We start from the raw sequence: 13,181 nt of genomic DNA, 5'->3' as shown, positions 1-13,181 counted from the left end.
TGAAGCTTGAAAGAAATCTTTGTTTATTCAGTTTACACTTTTCTATAAATAATTTTTAACTTCTGACATAAGCTCTGGCGGCCTTCTATAGCAGCTCATGGCATTCTTTTCAAAGTATGACATATTTTCATTTTAAAAAAATTTGACTACTTAATTCATTAGATTTTTTTTTCTTCAAATTTTACACTATTTCCCTTTTAAATTGTGTCCAGTACAGACTGAGGCCTGCAGGCTCTCTGCTCTTTGTTAGAAACATTCTTTGGACTCTAGTGAATAAATGTAGGTTCTTCCAATGTATACTTTGGTAAGGATGTCAATGATCTTTTGTCTTAACTAAAGTCTAAATCTAGTTTAACCTGCTACTGTAAAATTCCATTTTTAAAATTTTTATGTGACCTATTAAAATAGTGAGCTGTGAGCTACCAAGTAGATGTTTCCCTCAAGTCCCTCTTGTCCACTCTGCAAACGTGGAAGGATGGGCTGGATTGACCTGGAACCTTCTTCCAACAGAGCCCAGCAGTTCATGATGGAGAAATGTGCTCAGAGCTGATTTCTGTAGGTGACCCTCCAGCAGTGCTGCCAGCAGCAATTGCTATGTTCAGAATTACGTATTTTGTAAATGTTTTACTGTGATTTTTCTGGAAAACAGGAGTTCATTGCTTGAGATCAATGTGATCAAACCTTGAAATAGAAGTTTGCTTTGCTCAGGCATGTGAAAGATAGTCCTGGAATTTTTGTTTGTTTGTTTAAGATTTTTGGATGTGGACCATTTTTAAAGTCTTTATAGAATTTGTTACAATATTGGTTCTGTTTTATGATTTGTTTTTTTGGCCGCGAGGCATGTGGGGTCCCAACTCCCCGACCAGGGATCGAACCTGCACCCCCTGCATTGGAAGGTGAAATCTTAACCACTGGACCGCCAGGGAAGTCCCGGAATTTTTTTTATTTTTTTAAAGGTCAAAGTGCTATGGCGGGGGGTGGGGGAAGGAAAGGTTTTTGTTTTATTTATTTATTTGTTTATTTATTTATTTATGGCTGTGTTGAGTCTTCGTTTCTCTGTGAGGGCTTTCTCTAGTTGCAGCGAGCGGGGGCCACTCTTCATCGCGGTGCGCGGGCCTCTCTGTCGCAGCCTCTCTTGTTGCGGAGCACAGGCTCCAGATGCGCAGGCTCAGTAGTTGTGGCTCACGGGCCCAGTTGCTCCGCGGCATGTGGGATCTTCCCAGACCGGGCCTCGAACCCGTGTCCCCTGCATTGGCAGGCGGATTCTCAACCACTGCGCCACCAGGGAAGCCCGTCCCGGAATTTTTAAGGGAGATCGATCAGGCTAAACTCTGCCCACTGGCCCCTGCCGGCCACCTTTTCAGAATTCAGCTCCGCCTGGTTCTGCTCACTCAGCTCAGACCTTCTCAGGGTAACTTGATGAAATGACCCCCTCTCCGGGGCCCAGTGAGCCCACCTCAACGAGGAGATGATGGGCTAAAGCAGCAGCTCCGAAGCTGAGTGATACCAACCCCTGAAACGGTTAGTAAGATTCAGTGCGTGTCTGCATGGGGCAGTTCTTGGATGGAGGGCCCAGTTGCCATGAGAATTTTTTTAATGGGTCCTAATCCTCCAAAACGAGGGCGGAGGCGGGGAGGTGGGAAGCAGGCGCATGGGCTCAGACAGCGAGACCGTCTTTAGAGGGCTTATCCCTGCCTTAGACTTATCAGGGGTAAGTCTGTAGGTAAACCATGCCGCTACCTGGCATTGAATCCTCCATGAGCTGTGCTCCTCATCAGGACAAATCCCGACTCCTCCCTGCGGCTCCCCAGCTCTGTGTCACCCTCAGGGCCCTGCCGGGGTCTCCAGTGTCTCCAGCATCATCCCGGGAGCTGACCCTGTTCTCATGGCTCACTGTGCCCCGGTCACATCTGCTGTTTCTCTGGTCCCAGACACCAAAACCTTCTCTGTCTTAAGTCCCTGCTCTTACCCTAAACCGTCCTGGCTCTGGCCCTTTCTCCTCCTTCAGGTCTCGGCTTAGAGATGTGTCGCCACCCCTCCAGGCCGTTCATGTAAGGTTCCCTTCACCAGTCAGTATCTGCCACGTTAACGCTGGTTTTACTGTCTCCAGATCAGTCACTCACATCAGAACTGCTCTTCTCTGTTGATTATTTTCAGTCGCTCCCCTTTCCCCTCCATCGGAGGGCACAGGGGCGATCTGCTTACAGGGCCGTGGAAGACGTAGCGGGCCTCTAGATAAGCCCAATGAATAACGTGTGCACCTGTCCCAAGTGTGTTTGCGGGCTCAAAGGGGTGTGTGGAAGCGTTGGCAAGGGAGTCTAAGATCTGCCAAGAGCACGTGGAAATGGGTTAATGGGTAGTTACGGGGCTGCGTTTTGGGGAGCCACTGTCTTAGGTCAGGTTCCCCGGGACACAGATGCCAAGACTGAGATTTGCATATGTGGGTTTAACGGGGAAACTCACGGGCACATTTGAGGAATGACGGAAGTGGAATTCGGCCGAGAGAAACGATACCCTGCAACGTTAGAACCAAGGCCTGAGCTGAGCCCATAGGGAGCTGTGGGTACAGGAGGATGGGTGCCTTGGTCCTGAGGGGCTGGATCTAGCGGGCGCCCCCCCAGCACCCACTCCACACGGTGACTTCCGTGGGGTTTGCAGGAATCACTGCCCAACCCAGAGGATTTATAGGGAACGTCTCAGCATATTTGGGGGGTACCTTTGTTATCTGAGGTTATTTTGAGTCGCAAGGCTAAAAGGTTTCACACGCATTTTGGAAGACTCACGTTGGAATTCGGAGTGTTCCTGAAAGATGTCGGCGTCTCAGTGGGGCACGTGCGTCCTTGTACACATCTCTTTTTCTTTGGCAGGTTTTGGTCGGGCCAGTGTTTGGGGTGGAGTCACCATGAATGAAAACATGATGTCTTGTTTCAGTAGGTCCTTGAGTGTGTCTCTGTGTGTTATTCCGTTGTGAATTCGTGAGTTATTGGGGCTTGTGGGATTTCATAGCAGGAGCGGGGTTCATCACAGAGTATCCGGGGAGGCTGTGAGACCCCATGGGAGTTTGTAAGAGCGTCTGATTCCAGAAGGGGAGCAGCTCAGCGGGCAGATGGTTTTCATTAGGGAGAACTTCCTGGGAGTGGGTAGGCAAAACACTATAAGAGAGCTTACGAGGGGGCCGTGATGTAGGGAAGGATCTGTGAAAAATCAGAGGACATCGACACCCCAGCGAAACACCTGCAGCAGAAAGGCTCATCCTTGGGACTCTTTATGTTTTTTTTTTTTTTTGAACTATAGTTGATTTGTAGTTGTGTTAGTTTCAGGTATACAGCACAGTGATTCAGTTTTATACATATATACATAGAATATATATATATATATATATATATATATATATACTTTTTCAGATTCTTTTCCCTTATAGGTTACTACAAAATATATAGTTCCCTGTACTATATAGTGGGTCCTTATTGGTCGTCTGTTTTATATGCAGTAGAGAATATTTTAATCCCAAACTCCTAATTTATCCTTTCCCCCTCCTCTCCCCTTCAGTAACCATAAGTTTGTTTTCTGTGTGGGTCTATTTGTTTTGTAAATCAGTTCATTTGTATATTTTTCTTTTTTTTTTTTTTTAGATTCCACATATAATCGATTTCCTTTTTTTTTAGATTCCTCATATAACCGATATGATATTTGTCTTTGTCTGGCTTTACTTCACTTAGCATGAGAATCTCTAGGTCTAGGTCACACTCTCCTTGAAAAGATACAGCCTAGCTTCCTTGCTGCTAGGCCAGCGGGGATTACTGTCTAGTGGTCACAACACATACCACCAGCCACCCACCCACGCAGAGTCACAGTGCACCTGGGGGCGAGCAGAGAGGCCAGACGTTCCAAACTCACTTTGCAACAAGGATATATCTTCCGCGAGGAGGAGCACGAGGTCCTGGGTAGGCAGCTGGGGGGAGGATGGGGAATGCTGGCTTTCAGGGGCGACAGCCCTGATAGTGGCAGGGAGACTCGGGAACTGGAGAAGGGGAGGCTCTGTTCATCCTCACTGGGGGACCCTCTCTTCAGCAGTGACTAGTATAGAACAGGGTGAGCCGGTGGGGTCATATTCAGAGAAAGGGTACCTTCTTTCTGACCAACACACTCGCCCTCAGCACACCCTGCTCCCTCTCTCTTTGCTCTCTTCTCTAGAACAGCGAAGGTGATGCTTCCGCAGGTGAGTGACCTGAGATTGGAAACATGGCTTGTCTATCTGCGCCTCTCCTGTGTCCCCTCCCTTCAGGCCTTCCACCTTTCTCCCTAACGTTGCGTTCAGACACACACACTTCCTGCTGCTCAACCCTCAGTTTGCACAATCCCAAGACCCTTGGATTGGGGGCTGTGACCATTTAAGCCAATGTCATAGCAAAGTGAGAGTTTACACACCAGGATCCTTCCTCCGTTGAGGAGTCTGGGCAGCCAGGAGGCCTCTTCTCTTTCTGCGCACGGGCTCAGTTGTCGTGGCTCGCGGGCTCCGTAGTCGTGGCTCGCGGGCTCCGTAGTCGTGGCTCGCGGGCTCCGTAGTCGTGGCTCGCGGGCTCAGTTGTCGTGGCTCGCGGGCTCTAGAGCGCAGGCTCAGTAGTTGTGGCGCACATGCTTATTTGCTCCACGGCATGTGGGATCTTCCCAGACCAGGGATTGAACCCATGTCCCCTGCATTGACAGGCGGATTCTTAACCACTGCCCCACCAGGGAAGCCCCTTGTGTCATATTTTAGGTTCCACATGTAAGTGATATCATATGTTATCTTTCTCTGACTTACTTCACTCAGCACGACAATCTGTAGGTCCATCCCTGTTACTGCAAATGGCATTATTTCATTCTTTTTTATGGCTGAGTAGTATTCGTGTGTGTGTGTGTGTGTGTGTGTGTGTGTGTGTGTGTGTGTGTGTACACACCACATCTTTATCCATTCATCTATCAGTGAACACTTAGGTTGTTTTCATGTCTTGGTCACTGTGAATAATACTGCTGTGAACATAGGGGGGCATGTATCTTTTTGACTTGTAGTTTGTCTGGATATATGCCCAGAAGTGGGATTGCTGGATCATATGACAACTCTATTTTCAGTTTTTGAGGAACCTCTGTACTGTTTTCTGTAGTAGCTGCACCAATTTACCTTCCCACCAACAGTGCATGACCTCATTTCTAAATCCACGATTTAACTTCCTGTGCACATCTGCTTTTCCTGTCAGCAGCAGGCGGCACAGGTCCTCGCTCCCACTGCCGTGAAACACTTTTTTTCCATGGTGTTGAGGGCGTCCCGCTAACCTTTATAAGCCTGTCTACCTATTGGTTTTATTTTCTTCTCCCCTCCCTGTTCACTTCTTAGTTCCCTCTGCTGAATTCCTGACCTCCCTGGTCCCTGAATGTGGCTACCTCCCAAGGCTGAGTCCTAGAACCGCTTCTCTGTCTATACCAGCCGCCTTTCTTCATCGTCTCATCACATGGCTTTCAACACCACCTACGCGTCTCACAATTTATCCTCTCCGTCCAGACTTCTGCCTTAAACTGTCAATCCTGTGTCCAGCTGTCTCCTCGGCGTCTCTGCTGGGGACGTCTAACAGGAATCTGCACCTTAATTTGTCCGAAACTGGTCTTGACCTCCCCCAACCCTGTTCCACCTGCCGTCCTCCACATCTCAGTTAAGGGCGACCCTGTGAATATCTCAGCATGATTTGAAGTATGCATTATGTTATTTGTAAGTGTTTTAATGTATGAGATAAAAGAAACATTAGATGTTTACTTAAAGTGAGAGAAACAATCATAGTTGCTAAAATTCTTTTGAGAGATGGGAGAAGAATGCTTGGAGACCAAGGCCCTTCCTTGTCAGCTTCCCCTAGTGCCTCTCTGACCTCCCCTCCTGCCCGTCTCCTCCTCGTCACCCTGCTCCAGCCCCCCAAGGCTCCTTCCTTTTCCTGGGGTCAAGGTTACTACTGTCCCAGGGCCCTCACAGGGGCTGTTCCTCAGATCCAGGTGGCAAACACGCTTCCTCCCCCTGGTCTTTGGAGCCTTCCTGACCACCCCCCTCCCATTTAACATGCCAGCCACACCCTCACCCCCCCCTCTGGTCCATGATGCCTGCTTGACGTGTTTTCTTCTGCCCCTTCCCCTTCCCCGGCTGGGTCCTGGTGACAGCAGTTCACCACGGGTCGAAAAGAGACAGAAAGAAGGTGGGAGACGGGCTCAGCTCACGTCCTCTGAGCGCTGCTCAACCCCGGCTTCACATTAGACGGATGCGGCATTTTGCGTAGACGTGTTTTGTACCCCTCCCCCAGCAGAGTCTCGTCAAACTTAGTTGGGTGAGGCATAGCCACAGAAATGTTTTAAAGGGCCCCCAAATGATTCTGATCTGTGTCCTGCACTAAGCGCCAGGGCTCTGTATGTTCCCTTCGTGAGGCTGCGATGAGCCCCTGGGAGAGGCAAGGGGGCTCCGCCCTGCGTGGGGATGGATCAGGGCTGGTCTGTGACCCGCAGGGGGTCGTCGGGTCCAGCCGAGGTGCCCGCTGCTGCTGGGTACGTGAGGGCCTCACCAGGAGGGGAGCGAGATCTGAAGCAAGGGTGGGAAGACTCCCTGTTGGTCTCTGTGTGGGAGTTACTGTCCTGCGTCCCCCCTGGGACAGTGGGCAGCAGGGGACCGTCTGTTCCATGTGCTGAGGGCTTCCCTGTGTGTGCGGTGGTGACTCAGGAAGGGGCTGTGTTGATTCCAAGCATTGAACAGCATCTTTTCCACTTTCAAGGTCGACTTGAAAGACTCCTATTGCCTGAGGAAGAAGCCCGGAAGAGGAGGGAGAGGAAAGAAAGAGGAGTCTGGAATGGCTCTTTCTCAGGTAAAGTCGTATTCTCAGCTGATTCTTCTGTCTGTCCTTCCTGAGATGCCCTTCTTTGGACTTGCCCATCTTGTCTGACCGTGAAGTATCCTGCCTGACACCTGCACGGTCACCGTCACCCGGGGCCTTCCCTCCGGGCCTGTCCTGTCCTCTCCACTTAGATCCCGTCTCCCCATGACCCAGTGACGTGGAACTTGAAGAAGCTCCATTGTGGTCATCGAGAGACAGCTCTTATTTCAGTAAATTTAAGTGTGTATGTGTGTGCATGGGTGCATGGATGCTGAAGCCCGTGGTTTTTATGGAATACATATCATGATTTCTAAGTAAGTTAGGTATGGGATTCCCTGGCGGTCCAGGGGTTAGGACCCCACACTTCCACTGCAGGGGGCACAGGTTCAATCCCCGGGCGGGGAACTAAGATCCCACAAGCTGTGTGGCACGGCCAAAAAAATTAAAAATAAATAAGTAAGTAAGTTTTATATTATTTAGTTGTTGAAATTATATCTTAAGTATTTTTCATTGCGTTAAATTTTTTCTACACTATGACATTAGTGAGTTACATAGTTATAAAAAGAGTAACATGTATGTGCATGTGTGTGCATATCTGCATGATGACATTTTATGTAGTTCTAGGTTGTTAGCCTTGAACTTGTTTCAAGTTTCCTCAAGGAATCCTCTGTCAAGCTACCTTTGATGCTTTTATATGACTTAAATTCTTTACGTTTAAATTCAGAGTCTAAACACCTGGGTTTATATGTTTGTTCTACCATCTTTAGCAGTTTGACCTGAGGCAAATTTCTTAGAATGTCTGTGACACAGCTGTCTCTGCCTTAAGATGGATGGGACCAGATTTTTTTTTTTTTTTTTTGATACGCGGGCCTCTCACTGTTGTGGCCCCTCCTGTTGCGGAGCACAGGCTCCGGACGCGCAGGCTCAGCGGCCACGGCTCACGGACCCAGCCGCTGCGCGGCATGTGGGATCTTCCCGGACCGGGGCACGAACCCGTGTCCCCTGCATCGGCAGGCAGACTCTCAACGACTGCGCCACCAGGGAAGCCCCAGATTTTTTTTTTTTAATTTAAAAAAATTGTTTTAAACTTTATATTGGAGTGTAGTTGATTAACAATGTTGTGTTAGTTTCAGGTGTACAGCGAAGTGATTCACTTATACATACACAGGTATCTGTTCTTTTTCAAATTCTTTTCCCGTTTAGGTGATTACAGAGTATTGGGCAGGGTCGCTTGTGCTCTAGAGTAGGTTCTTACTGGTTATCTATTTTATTTTTTTAAATTTATTTATTTATTTTTGGCTGCGTTGGGTCTTTGTTGCCGTGCGTGGGCTTTTCTCTAGTTGTGGCCAGCGGGGGCTACTCTTCATTGCGGTGCGCGGGCTTCTCGTTGCGGTGGCCTCTCTTGTTGCAGAGCGTGGGCTCTAGGCGCGCGGGCTCAGTAGGTGTGGCTTGTGGGCTCTAGAGCGCAGTCTCAGTAGTTGTGGCTCACGGGCTTAGTTGCTCCACGGCATGTGGGATCTCCCCGGACCAGGGCTTGAACCCGTGTCCCCTGCATTGGCAGGCGGACTCTCAACCAGTGCGCCACCAGGGAAGCCCCTGGTTATCTATTTTAGGCATAGCACTGTGCACTGTCAATCCCAAACTCCCAATTTATCCCTCTGCCCCACCAGACCAGAACTTTTTATTATGTTTTTTAAAATTTTACTTATTTATATATTTTAAAAATAATTTTTATTGGAGTATAGTTGATTTACAATGTTGTGTTAGTTTCACGTGTGCAGCAAAGTGAATCAGTTATACATATACATATATCCATTCTTTTTCAGATTCTTTTCCCATATAGGTTATTACAGACTTGAGTAAAGTTCCCTGTGCTCTACAGTAGGTCCTTGTTGGTTGTCTATTTTATATGCACTAGTGTGTGTATGTTAATCCCAAACCCCTAATTTATCCCCACCCCCACCCCCCCTTTCCCCTTTGGTAACCATAATTTTGTTTTTTATGTCTGTGAGTCTGTTTTTGTTTTGTTTATTTATTTATTTTAATATTTTAATTTTATTGGAATATAGTTGATTTACAATGTGTTACTTTTCAGGTGTGCAGAAAAGTGAACTGGTTATACATGTATACACTCTTTTTTAGATTATTTTCAAATCTTTTTAAAACATTTTTTAAATTAATTTTTATTGGAGTAGGGTTGGTTTACAATGTTGTGTTAGTTTCTACTGTACAGCAAAATGAATCAGCTATACATATACATATATCCCCTCTTTCTTGGATTTCCTTCCCATTTAGGTCACCACAGAGCATTAAGTAAATTTTCCTGTGCTATACAGTATGTTCTCATTGGTTATCTATTTTATATGTAGTATCAATAGTGTATATGTGTTAATCCCAATCTCCCAATTCCTCCCACTCCCCCCCCTTTTCCCCCTTGGTATCCATACTTCGGTTTTCTACATCTGTGTCCCTATTTCTGCTTTGCAAATAAGATCATCTATACCATTTTTCTAGATTCCACATATATACATTAATATATGATACTTGTTTTTCTCTTTCTGACTTACTTCATACTGTATGACAGTCTGTAGGTCCATCCATGTCTCTACAAGTTACCCAATTTCGTTCCTTTTTATGGCTGAGTAATATCCCATTGTATATATGTACCACATCTTCTTTATCCATTCCTCTGTCGATGGACATTTAGGTTGCTTCCATGTCCTGGCCATTGTAAATAGAGCTGCTGTGAACATTGGGGTGCATGTGTCCTGTTGAATTATGGTTTTCTCAGGGTATACTCCTGGTAGTGGGATCACTGGGTCAGATATTTTTAAATTTGGTATGATGTTATCATACGAGTTAGTACACGCAAAGCATTTAGAGGAATGTGTAGCACATGATAAGTGTTCAAACACTTTTTGAGATTACTGTTGCTGTCATCACAGTTTCTTTAAAGCCACTGTAGACATCGTCATCTTTGAAGATGTCATTCCTGCTCTTGTTCCTCTAGACATTGAATATAACTTGGTGTGTGGAGCGTGTCTCACATGTCTATACAGATGATCCTGTGTTGATTGTGTGTGTGTGTTTCTGGTATTGTCCACAAAAACGGGAAGTCCACATTGATTTAGAGGCTATCATAACCTCTCATGGAAAAGTATAATAAACCAAAATTAGGTACACATAACTTGCTCAAAAATACCGTAAGTGGATCTGTAACGATACTCACTTCAGTCAAATTGATCCTTTCCCCTCTCTCTCCTCTTCTCCTTTTGTGTGAAAATAAGGACTCTCCGCATGGTCCGTTGGTGAAATGTGTTTTCATTTCAGGCACAGCTGACATTCAAGGATGTGGCCATCGAATTCTCTCAGGAGGAGTGGGAATGCCTGGACCCTGCTCAGAGGGCCTTGTACAGGGACGTGATGCTGGAGACCTACAGGAACCTGCTCTCCCTGGGTGAGGATCACCTCCATCCGGAAGTCGGGGCCTGTCCTTGAGTATCTTTGCATTTTCCCTTGTGTGCCTCTTGGGAACCCCTACATTGCCTGCCTGAGATCAAAGCCCTGTTGACCCAGAAATGAAAAGCTTCATAATGTAGCAGGAGGACTTTGAACTTGTCCTTTCTTCGTATGATCTTCCCATTTCATGATCAAGGGTGATTCCAGAGCTGAAATATGCATAAAATCTTATGTCAAACTTAAAATATCCAGTTCCTTCTTTTCTACCCCTGCGCTTTTGATTCAGTAGTTCCTGGAAGAGAGCTAGATGTCTGCATATTATACTACGCTCTGTGCATTCAGAAGGAGACAGTCAGTGGGTGAATTTTTGAAATTGTTTGTTTAGCTTTATTGAGGTATAGTTGTCAAATAAGAGTGTAATATATTTAAAGTGTACACCGCGATGATTTGATATACATATACATTGTGAAAGGATTCCCATCAAATTAATTAACATACGTTACCTCACATACTAACTTTTTTTTTTCCCTTGGGGAGAACACTTAAGTTCTACTCTCGTAGCGCATTTCAGTTTTATAGTATTATCCACTATAGTCATCACGTTTTACGTGAAATCTTCAGACCTTATTCATCTTATGACGGGAATCGTGTGCCCTTTTATCAACCTCTTCCCATTTCCATAACCCCCAGCCCCGGGCAGCAGTTATTCTACTCTGTGTTTCTAGACCTGGTTTCTTCCCTCATCATTGTACTCCCTCCCACTGATTGACTGACTGATGGCTGCGCCGGGTCTTAGTTGCGGCATGCGGGCTCCTTAGTTGCGGCATGTGGGCTCCTTAGTTGCGGCATGCGGGCTCCTTAGTTGCGGCACGCCTGCGAGATCTAGTTCCCTGACCAGGGATCGAACCCAGGCCCCCTGCATTGGGAGCGCAGAGTCTTACCCACTGGACCGCCAGGGAAGCCCCTGCACTCCCTCCCTTTTAGGTCTCTTCCTTTTTGCCCCATGTCCCATGGTTAAGAATGGGACAATATTATGCTACTTGCTAAGTCAGTTTCTCTTTTTTCCTAAGTCAACGTTTTAAGTGTCCAAATACATTTATCTTCCCACAGATTGGCAAGTACACACGCTACCCACATGCCCATTACTCCCTAGCCTCTACGCTTTTTAACTTTTTTTTATTCTCTTTTTTTAAATTGAAGTGTACTTGATTTACAATGTGTTGATTTCTGCTTTTCAGCAGAGTGATTCAGTTATATATATACACATATGTATACATATATACATTCTTTTTCACGTTGTTTTCCATTATGGTTTACCCCAGGTTATTGAATATAGTTCCCTTGCTTATTTTTCAAAACACATTGTTTGTTTTCTTAGTTTTGAGAGTTCTTTGTATAACCTGGACACAAGTCCATGATGAGCTATCTACTGTGCAGATATTTTCCCCTAGTCTGTAGCCGGTGTTTGCATTTTCTTAACAGTGTCTTTTAAAAAAAAACTTTTAAAAAATTGAAGTGTAGTTGGGAATTCCCTGAAGGTCCGGTGGTTGGGACTCTGCACTCTCAATGCTGAGGGCCTAGGTTCAATCCCTGGTTGGGGAACTAAGGTCCCACAAGCCGCTTGCCTAAAAAAAAATAAAAATAAAAAATTGAAGTATAGTTGATTTACAGTGTTGTGTTAATTTCTGCTGTACAGCAAAGTGATTCAGTTATACCTCTATATACATTCTTTTTCATATTCTTTTCCATTACGATTTATCACACAATATTGAATTTAGCTCCCTGTGCTGTACAGTAGGACTTTGTTGTCTATTCATTCTGTATATAGTAGTTGGCATCTGCTAATCGCCAACTCCCGGTCCATATCTCCCGGGCTCCCCCTCCCCCTTGGCAACCACACGTCTGTTCTCTATGTCTGTGAGTCTGCTTCTGTTTCATTTGTGCCTTTTTTTTTTTTTTTTTTTTTCCATGTGGCCTGCAGGATCTTAGTTCCCCCACCAGGGATTGAACCCTCACCCTCAGCAGTGAAAGCACAGAGTCCTAACCACTGGACCGCCAGGGAAGTCCCATGTGCCATATTTTAGATTCCACATATGAGTGATATCACATGGTATTTGTCTCTCTCTTTCAAAAAGTCAGTGGTCTTAACGTAAATTTCAGTTCTCGTTTTGTGTTGGTTCTGGAACAGAAGCCCTTGCTTTTTTTTTTTTCTTCAGAAGGATTTGTTGAGAATTTCACAAACAATAGTTTTGTATAATTGCGGTTACTTATTATTTATACCCTGGTTTTCTCATAGCTTACTAGAATGTTTTATTTACTACTTTTCTTTTTTTCAATTGAAGTACAGTTGATTTACAATGTTGTGTTGATGACTGCTGTCCAGCAGAGTGACTGAGCTATACCTACACATATATACATCCTTTTCCATATTCTTTTCCATCTTGTTTTATCACTGTTTGCTAATTTTCATTATGACTTATAGATGATGGCTTTTCAGTGGGTATTGTGCAGTATAACTGACTCACTTCACGGGTTAGTGTTGCAGAATGGCTGTTCTGAGTGAATATAGTTCTACGACTTTTATAACTGGTATTCAGAGAATTACTGTATTTTTATAACATCGTTTTATTAAACTTCGTTTCCACTTCTAAATTGCCTTTTATTTATATTACTCATTAGTTAAAATAGTTATGGCTTATTTACCATTAGAGTCCTGTGCTTTAGCATTTATTGGTGCACAGTCAATATGCAGTAAATATGTGTAATATCGTTATCTCTTCAAATCTGAAACCGCCATATGTTTTCTGTGAAGTGGTATGTGCTTTGGGGTCATGGTACAAA

The 13,181-nt window shown here is 45.3% G+C and overlaps 2 protein-coding genes across 6 annotated transcripts in view; one reads left to right on the top strand and one right to left on the bottom strand.

The window, feature by feature from the left end:
* LOC131744519 (zinc finger protein 677-like) overlaps positions 1-13,181 on the bottom strand; it is a 126,661-nt gene that overhangs the window by 30,848 nt on the left and 82,632 nt on the right. The window lies entirely within an intron of this gene.
* The window catches only part of LOC131744541 (zinc finger protein 665-like), a 32,256-nt gene that overhangs the window by 15,842 nt on the left and 3,233 nt on the right, over positions 1-13,181 (top strand). For 3 of the 4 annotated variants that reach the window (XM_059044122.2, XM_067018876.1, XM_067018874.1), the window contains 2 exons: positions 6,783-6,872; positions 10,212-10,338. In XM_059044122.2, the coding sequence (XP_058900105.2) occupies positions 6,783-6,872; positions 10,212-10,338 (217 nt within the window). Of the gene's footprint in view, positions 1-5,374; positions 5,744-6,782; positions 6,873-10,211; positions 10,339-13,181 lie in introns of all 4 variants that reach the window. The other variant, XM_067018875.1, reaches the window with a different exon arrangement.

This window comes from Kogia breviceps, chromosome 18 (genome assembly GCF_026419965.1).
Source record: "Kogia breviceps isolate mKogBre1 chromosome 18, mKogBre1 haplotype 1, whole genome shotgun sequence".
NCBI classification, from domain to species: domain Eukaryota; kingdom Metazoa; phylum Chordata; class Mammalia; order Artiodactyla; family Physeteridae; genus Kogia; species Kogia breviceps.
This window is presented reverse-complemented; position numbering and strand designations above follow the sequence as displayed.